General features: G+C 36.3%; 2 protein-coding genes across 9 annotated transcripts in view; one reads left to right on the forward strand and one right to left on the reverse strand.

Moving 5' to 3' along the window:
* Mfsd6 (major facilitator superfamily domain containing 6) overlaps positions 1–9,676 on the forward strand; it is a 67,495-nt gene that overhangs the window by 49,909 nt on the left and 7,910 nt on the right. For both annotated transcript variants that reach the window (XM_074071279.1, XM_074071280.1), the window contains exon 3: positions 485–582. In XM_074071279.1, coding sequence (XP_073927380.1) covers positions 485–582 — 98 coding nt within the window. The remainder of the gene's footprint in view (positions 1–484; positions 583–9,676) is intronic.
* Positions 1,532–9,676, reverse strand: part of Nemp2 (nuclear envelope integral membrane protein 2) — a 43,416-nt gene continuing 35,271 nt past the window's right edge. For all 7 annotated transcript variants that reach the window (XR_012447310.1, XR_012447311.1, XR_012447309.1 and 4 more), the window contains one exon: positions 1,532–3,590. The gene's annotated coding sequence lies outside the window, so the exon portion shown is untranslated. The remainder of the gene's footprint in view (positions 3,591–9,676) is intronic.

A 9,676-nucleotide genomic window follows, 5' to 3' on the forward strand; every position in this document is an offset into this window, starting at 1 on the left:
GACCTTGAGAGTCTCCTTGTAAACCTGTTTGGTGACCTGGATATTATGAGTGAGGCCATATTCATGTTTACATGTTCTCATTTTTATCCTGTCATCCTCCCATCATTGTGAAGTGGCTACAATCCCAGGCATATTTACCCTACAGCCACCTGGAAAGAAGCCAGTAATGTCATTATAGATGGTAGTGTGCCCAGACTATCTTAAAAAAGCATCGTCTCTGCTACTAATTAAGTTTCAGGAAGGGTGATGTTCACTTTTATATTAAGCATTTGGGAAAGGCTGAGGGCAGATATGTTAGAAGCAGTCTTCTTATTACTAAATTCATGGTTAAATTTAATTGTCCTTTAACTTTCCTGTGCCTATGATTGGAACACATCTGTTTCATGGTAGATCATTTGGGGAAGAGGGAAAAGTAGGTAATATTTGCATGTTTTGTGTTTTCTACTGGGGTCTTAAATTGCTTTTTTTTTTTTTAATTTTTTAGGGTTCTGTACATTGGCCTGGCCTGTAATACAGCTCGCTATATTTATATTTCCTACCTGGAAAATGCCTGGACTGTCCTCCCCATGGAAGTTCTTCAAGGTGAGTTAACAACTGGAATTAGGATTTTTCTCTAGCTAGCGAGCTGTAACTACGTAAGAAAGAACTCAGTGGCCTTCAGCAACTGATTGTTCAAAGGAAGGGTGGAACCTACTGCTGTATGATTTTGAAGTGATTTGTTAAGGAAGGAGTGACGTCAGGAGGTGCTGGTTCTTCAGTTACCCTGAATGCTATCTTGCATTGAGCCAAGCAGAGCTGGATTTGATTCACACCCTTGTGATTAAACAAAGAAAGAGGAACTCTGGAATAAACTCCTCTGTGCAGTGGTTGGGCATAATCATTCATAGGTGGTTTTCAATATGAAAGGATTTATCTTGCAAAGGGTTAGATACTTTTGTTTTTTTAGGTTAACTATACTTACTAAACAAACATTTTTGTCAAAATTATTTTATCTTTTCAGTTATTTTTATTACTTGTGATGGTGTATAACTTAAAGCATTATAGTCACATTATTGTTTTTCCATGAACCTTCTAAATCTTTGCTCAAATATCCTGAGTTCCTCTTCTTGCTTCAGTGTACTGTTTCCCATTAAGGTGTAACTGAAAAAATTTCTCTGAGGTTCTTGCCATGTGACTTAAGAGCACTGAAAACATGGATTTATGTTCAGAGCTCACTGTCATGTTAGCTTATGTAATACTGACTAGATCCTGAAAACCCTGTGAGCATCTTGGATAGACTGTTTAATGATTAGAATTCTGATTAAAATAGAGGCATCTGAACAAGATTACTGGAGTTGAGTCTACTGTGACAACCTAGACTCCTAAATCATTAATTGTACTAAACAGTCTCAGTCAACATAGTTTCTTGTCATGATTTAGATCCTTTAAAATGAAAGATGTACAATTATGCATCTACACAGAGTGTACAAAATGCAAGCTTATTCATCAGATTCCATCATGGCAACAAAAAACAAACACAATTTAAAGGACATACAATTTATATTCACATTTTAATTGTAAAATTCAAAAATTACATGCTTTAAAGGTGCTTTTCTCACGTCTGACAATGGTGAAAGATTTGTTTACAAACATAGAACATTAGACTTATATAAGAAATTATTGTTTATAATAATTAGAATTCTGAAAGGGTCTTGTGGTGAAGCACATATCTCAGCATTGTGTCACTTAAAAATAACAAAACAGTAAACCAGAACTACAGGAGAGAACTGTGTACTGGCAAGCTATATACAACCCAATTCTTAGGATTTTCCATTCATGTTCCTGTTCTCTCCTTGTCTGACTTAATTGCTTTATTTATTGCTATGTCACAGTGTGAGGACTCTATAGAAAGATTTGTATGCCTACTGAAAAGAGTATATTGCAATAATATATGTATGTGCTCTTTGCTCCATTTTATGTAATATGTGTTAGATGTAAAAGGATAGTTTGCATAAGAAAAGAACATTTATGAAATAAAGGAACAACAGAATTTATAAGAAGGAAAATCAAATGCTGTTGTGAATATAAAACTCTTTTCCTATTAATTTATCAAAGATGTGTATTAAGTGGCTATTAAGAGCTAGGCAGCATGCTGAATGTAATAAAATAAATTTTAAAAAAATTAACTCAGGGCCCAGGGTCTCACCATCTGTTCTGAAAGCCAGATGTGTAAACATGGAATTATTATACAGTGTGTTGTTGGAATCATAGAAAAATGTGCTAGGTAACAGACAAGGAGCTAGGTAGAGGGAACAATTAACTTTTTGAAACAGGGAGTGGGAGGATAGAGCTTTTATGGAAAAATTCTCCCAGGAAATAATACAAGAGTTGGGGTTTGAAGGGCTAATAGGAATCCACCAGGTGGCCTGAAGAGAGCTGGTATTCTGGCACAAGGAAGAGCCATGAACCAAAGCATGAAAAGGGGGAGTAGAACAGCACCTTCAGGAACGTAATGGTGGATTCATCATTCCAAGCTGCTGATCCAGGACATGTTTTTATAATACTGTATGCACCTCAGGGCATGTCATCTCAGGATTTGGGGAGATGGACATACTCCGAGTCTAACAAGAATTCTTCTTCCTGTGGCTGACTATAGTTTATAGTGTGCGTTTCATTTTGTTCTTTCCTGTGCCAATAGAAACCTAGTTACTGATAAAAAGCAAGTAAAAGAGATCTATAAATGCAGAGTTTCCAAGCCCAACAGAGGGCTCTGTGACCAGTTTCCAGAGAGCTCATTGTTTCTAAAGTTGGCAGAGATCGGTTTATTCCCTGGCAGAAGAGAGTACTGTGAATATTTTGGCTGCACAACAAAAACAAAATCCCTTGCCTTTGTTTGACCCATGCCCACCCCTCGGAAAGTAGTGGATCATCTGTGTGGAATAAATCCTGTATCGCAGGAATACATTTCTGACTGAAATGGTTTGCTTTGGCAGTCTTGATTCTGCTGCCTTTACAGGGTTTGTCCAAATGACTTTAAAGTCCCTATACTCAAAGAAGACTCTACTTAGAAAGCACTAAAGACAGAAAATGACTATAGGAAAACATTGAATGATTTAATTACAAGCCCACTTTGGTGATAGATACCTCTTAGTTCATTGACTGTAAACGTTACCTAATTATTATGAAGGCCTTGGAAAAGGGAAGGCTGGGAGTCGGGTGTTACTTCTTATCATTGATGATTTAACGCTGGACAGTATGCATTTTCATTCTTCGATTCTTAACCAGTGCCACACAGGAGTCTTATTTTAAAAATATAAGCAGAGTCTCTCTTCATCCTTTCACCCATTGCCCCATACCCAGAACACCATGAAAATTAATACTATCCAATGGGTAAATGGAGGGGAAGAGACAGAAGCTGTGCTGTCTTCCATATCACCAGCTACTTATCTCTTCCTCTTTTGGGTTGCATGGAACTGATGGTGGAGAATTCTTTGTTTTCCTTCATTTCTTGGAGTTTTTGGTAATTCTCTCAGCATCTGTCTCCACAGGCCGCGCTGATAGTAATTAGCAGTTGGGATGAGAAAGAGGCAAATTTCCTCCTCTCTAGGCCCCTAGGAAGATCAAAATGAGACCATTGGATGCTGTTTGGAATTGAGAACTCTTTTCTTTCTCATGATCTCTCCCACATTTGCCAACATTCTCTTGCAACCTTATTCTTTTAGCAATTCAAACATGTTCAGTAGACAACAAGGGGCATATAAGGAAACTACCCACAAAGTGCCTGCAATTTATTTTGTAAAAAAAAAAAAGGGTGGGTCTAAACCATTGCTGGATGATGGTGGTGGTAGTAGAATTAGTTTACACTTATATCTCAAGATCTCATTTTAAAAACTCATGGAAATTTTCACCTTTAAATTTGCATAAGAAGCATTTAAACATTCATGATTGTGATAGGAATATAAGCATTTGATAAAAATCAAGCTTAAATTTGTTATGATCCTTTCCCGTATGGGTATTGGTTATAGTAAATCCTTACAAAACTCAGAGGTGAATGTGTTCACAATTATTCTTGCTATCAAAATGTATTTAAGAGAGTAAATCCAGACCAGGGGGTACTATAACTAAAGAGGTACTTTTGAGTTACTTGAACTAATAACTCCAGCACTGAGGGGTGAAAATAAGGTCTGGGTCAGCTTGCTGTCTGTAGGATGCTCTACTGGTGGGAGTTGGGTTAAGATGTTGATGAAAAATAGCTTTTTAATGTCACCAGTAGGAGGGCCTGAGCTGACATTTATGAAGCTTTATTCTGTTTGTCTTATGCAGCATGCCTATTCAGCTAAGTAAGAGTCCTATTTTCCTTTTTCTTATGTTCTTGAAGAGGACAGAGAAATTATAAGAGGATTACCATCTAGCCCTTATGTGACAGTGGAAATGCTACACATGATTCTAATCTTTTATCATCCATGTTAGAAATTTTCTGCCTGACTTAACCCTTGAAACCCAAGTAGTTTGCTACATGAATAACAATAGACAAATGCTATAAGTTTAGAATTTTACTAGATAAACTGGCATGCAAAAGTCATTGATGTCACTGTTAAAATTAATTTTTATTGAAATAGTCATGAATTGTAATTGAGTGATTATTTTCTGTCACTGCCTGTTTTACAGTTATTACAAGTTCTTATAAAACATTTTCTTCTGAGTAGAAGTTAATTTTATCCATTTAGTATTCATTTTACATAGGTTTGTGGTCCAACAATCCTTTTCTGGTAGTTGCACTTAGCTCTCTTTTTCTGAGTTGTTCTCAAACATATGGGCTGTGTACATAGTTTAGCATGTAATTTCAAATTATTTATAAATGGTAGTTTTGTTCCTGTAGTCTAATCCCTTGAATACAAAGACCATGCCTTATACCATTTGAATTTCCAAATATTTGTGCATATAGGAAAATAAGCTATAAACATTTATTGTTTGTTTTTATGGTTCCTTGCATCTATATTCTTGTTGGTATTTTCCAATTTTTAAATCTCTGGAATAATAAATGTTCTATATGAAAAACTGTAAGTATCTGAATGAAATTTAAAAACTAAATTTAAAAGCTGAACCTTTAATATCCTAGCTCTTCATAGGATGATGTCTTATCATCCATGGCACGTCTGTAAAAACACTGGTGTGTTTTGTTTTCTTACAGTCTTACCACATTCTGCAAGTTGGTTGAGGCAGTTTACCACACTGTGTAATAACCTGGAACCCATAAAAGTTATGTTTGTGTTTGAATTCCAGCTTCCCTGCCTGTAAGCTGTGTCTTTGATCAAGGTGCTTAATCGCTAAGCTTTAGCTTCTTCAGCTTTAGAGGAGGTTGATTGACTAAAAAATCCAATCCATGCAAAGTATTTGGCATAGTACCTGATACACAATTCATTTGTAGTTGATAGTAGATAATATACAATAAGAAACAGGTAAGATAAATTATAAATAAAAATCAACACCAAGGGAAATACAATTAAAATATTCTATTTTAAGAGGTACATGAAATTATGCATGAAAGCCTGGCCATAAATTAGGCTCCAAGGCCTGGTAACCAAAGCACAGGGAATCCTGGCTAGTTAGTGCACACTGTTCTTAAAGTTATCTTTGGCATTTTTTCTGGCTTTGATTTAAAAAAAAAAAGTTCTTGTTTGGCTTCATGTGGGAAAATACTGAGCATGTAGTCTACAGTGTTGCCAAGTCTTGACATTAAACACACTCAGTTTTGGGTAATACTTCTAAAACCTTCAAAATATGCCAAAGGCATAATGTCACCATGTCAAATTCATGAGGACCCCAAAACATTGCTACATCAGGTATAGACTGCTTTTTTAAGGAACTCATTTTTTTTTTTAATTTGCAAGCTAAAGCTTGTAGAAGTGGTCTACTGTTTTATTTCCTCTGTCCACTTTTATTTATATATGAGATTTGGAAGTTTTCTCCAATCTTACCTTGAGTACCTTTTATGCATAAATACTTCTTTCTTATATCTCAACATTCAGATTACTGCCTGCCTAGTTTCAGTTTCTTGTCCTTTTGTTCTGCTGCTGATTGGTGTGAAGCCCTGTGCTGGTGCTGAATAGGTCTATTCTCCTCAAGGAGCTCAGTCTGCTCCTCTTTCAGGTAAATCTTGCCCTTTGTCACCATCGCTCCATGCTGCAACATGGTGCACCATAAGCTGCATGGTGGCCGGGGACATTTCTTGTATGTGATGATAGTCCCAAAGCCGAGCAAGGTACCTGGCGCATAGTGTAGATATTCAATAAATAATGCTGAATGAATGCATGAAGGAGATCCTGATACTGCTGTATGTTGGCAGATGTGGAAATGTTGGCCTTTAACTATAACTGTTGCCTGGGTTATATGAAGTTGCTTTCATGCAACACACCAAAGATTCATGCCACTTTGCTAAGGACTTTGCTCTTTGTAGGGTCCTCTGCTATTTTTGGAAAGTTCATTGCTGTGGCCCCAACTCTAGCAGGGAACCTGGTTTTCTAGTCACCTGCTGTTTTCCTTTCTTCATGGACCTACAGCTAGACTCCATTATCCAGTATCCCTTGCAGTGAGGAATAACCAGGTAACTGGTTCCAGCTAGTGGATTAGGAGCCAAGATTGATGTACCACTTCTCAACCTGGACCATAGAATTTCACATGTGCCATCCTCTCCTCCCTCCTCTGGCAGCTGGATGTTAAAACATAGGGTAACCAGGCATTGAAGTGGGCAGTCTCTGCATTCTGGATCCCAATGACTGTATGGAACAGAGTTGCTACTCCTCCTGTTTATACAAGCAAGAAAAGAAAACATCTCCTGTGTAAACTAAGATCCTGAGCATTAACAGTTAAAGCAGCTCGCATTGCCTTAACCAATACAGACCCCTTTTGTTGTCTGCCCAGTGGAAGCCTTTCCTTAGGAAGAGCAGCCTCTTACTGATGTCTAGCAGGTCATCTTTCAACTTTTTAAATTTATCACAGCATTTGAGAAGTACACTGAACTAATTGAAATGTATGCTCTGGTCTATCAGGAGAAAAGGTTTGTCATGACTGATTCTGTGTGCCAGTGCTAAAGGGATAATTATATTTTGTTCATTAGCATACGTCAGTGGCAGAAGCAAGAAAAACAAAACAATTCCAGTTCCCAGTACTTTGTCAGTTTTCACCCCCCCAACCATTATGATGTGATTTCCTTAAGCCAAGCAAGATTTTACAAAGAGCAGCTGTGTCCTTGAGAAGAAAGGACTTTTTTTCTTGCTCATACTTACCATGTACTGCTGTGGGCCAAGACTGAACCATTTTGAAATGCATATTGCAGAATCACACACCTCTATTAAATATTATAAAGGAAAGAATTCTTTGGGCACATTCTGATAATATGTATGATATGTCAGCTCTTTGGGGAGGGAGGAAAGTAGATTATTGGTAATATTTGATATTATGAGCAAACCTCTCAAAACAGACAGCTACACATACTACAGAATGCTTGAATATTTACGAGGACATACAGAGTAGCACGTAAGCACTTAAGTTCTGAACTTAGATGCCTTGGATTCAGATCCATTGTTCTGTATTTCTGTAACCTTGAACAAGGCACTCTGATCTCTCTGTGCCTTTGTTTCCTTTTTGAAAAATGAATAAAATATATTATTGGAAGGAATAAATGAAATAATCTATACAAAATAGCATAGTTTCCTTTGAGTACTATAACATTAGTAATGAAAAAATTTATTGTTAGTTATTTTTAGTGATTCTGTGTTATTCACATGACCCTCAAAGATCAAATAAGGTCATGCAAACATAGCCTTTCAGTCCTTCCTTACCTTACTAGGGTCCCTCAGTATTAACTTTGAGGCCTAATGGAAACAGAGATTTTCCACACTACCTACTGCCAAGGACATTAACTATATTATTATTTTAAAACTAGAGGACCAGAACACAGTGTAATAAAAAAATTGGTAAGAGTTTGAGATTATTAAGGTTATTGAAAGAGTTGAACACTCAAGCTGCATACTCAAGCATAAGAGCCTCAGCTGTCTTTTAAGGTGATATTACTAACCTATTCTCTTCTGATGGATCGCTTAGTTTTGCTATTTTCTCTTCTAGGAAGTGGGATGGATTTAGTTAATTTTTCCATTGACATGATAATTTGATATTTTGATAATTTCTATTTCAGAGAAATAAATTTTAATCCTACATCTTCCCTGGAAAATGTTCGCGCATAAAGGCAAAGTGGCTATTAGTACCAGAGTGGGGGGGAAAATTCACTGTATGCTTTACTGTTTTCTTCAGCTAATGCCCTGAGTAATTCTAAAGAGTAGTTCCCACTTACCTAATCAGTCCCCAAAAATAATAAGGAAACTCAAGAAGCCTAACTGGAGAGAATCTTAAAACTGCCACTTATTACCAGCCAAGAAATTCTAAAAGCAGTATAAAAGTATCCTGCCTAAAGTCATTCTGCTGGAAAATGCTTTAATTATCTTAAAAGACTCAAAGTTTTAGAAGACACAATTTTGAAAGAAGAACAGAGTGGGGCAGGGAGAGAGTGAGGAAAGTAGGAAGAAAAGGGAGGGAAGGAGAGAGGTAGAGAAGACAGTCCATTATTGGAAGACTTTTATGTACACCCAAGCCTTCACAAGTAAGAGAATCATTTCAAGAATTATATTTCATCTAAAATTATACAAAAAATACATCTTAATGTGGTTACATACATACATGAGTCAATCTTTTATAAATCCTGCAATTGATTGCCCATAGTCACCATTTGATGTGATTTTAGGCCTTTAAAATCATTTCTTAAACATGAATCTGCCTATTTGGATTTTATTATTATTGAATCTAATTAATTTTGAATAATCTTATTTCTTGGAATAATTTTGAATTTTATTCTAGTGTTAATGAAAAATATATGTATCTAAAAAGGAAAATTAGCATCATCTTTAATAATATAAATGAAAATATTCCCATTGTGTACTACTTTGTCAACATTCATAAGTAAAACTCTATCTAGGCATTGTTTAATTCTGACAAAGCTAGATAATTATTTAAGTATCTAGTGTATTGCAGTTTTTTAGCCAGACTAAGCAAATACTTTGACTCCTGTGGAAATTAATTAAGTGTGCATGCTACCACTAACCATCTAATCCATTTTTCTAGGTAAACATTAACCTAGTTAGGGCTGCGGATATTATTCAGTGGTATAAACACCTGCCTAGGATGTATGAAGGTGGGGTTTGAGTCCCACCACTGCAAAACAAAAAGATATATAGGACATAGCAAAATTATTTTGATGCTTCTTAGTTATGAGGCATATAATCTAGTGTGCCAGTAAAAAGTGTTTATCCATTATGAAACTACTTATGTATGATCATCCTTGGTGATTTTTAGTTGTATGGCCCACATTGTGAATTTCCTTTTTTTGGGGTGCTGAATATTTTTGTATTCTTATGAATATGCTTGAGCTTTGTCTTGGGACATAGCTAAGTTACTTGGAAATAGTATGATCCTTTTGCATCTTGCTTTTAAGACTACTCAGATGAGACTACAGCAGTGTTGAGTCTAGGGCTAATTATTTTATAGTAGTAACACAAGACCCTATTGAGTATCCTACCAATGCCAGGAATCATGAGTTTTTCTAGTTCAGCTGGTGGGAAGAGGTGCTATTCCCAGCCTCATGTGA

Source organism: Castor canadensis, chromosome 4 (assembly GCF_047511655.1).
Source record: "Castor canadensis chromosome 4, mCasCan1.hap1v2, whole genome shotgun sequence".
Lineage (NCBI taxonomy): Eukaryota > Metazoa > Chordata > Mammalia > Rodentia > Castoridae > Castor > Castor canadensis.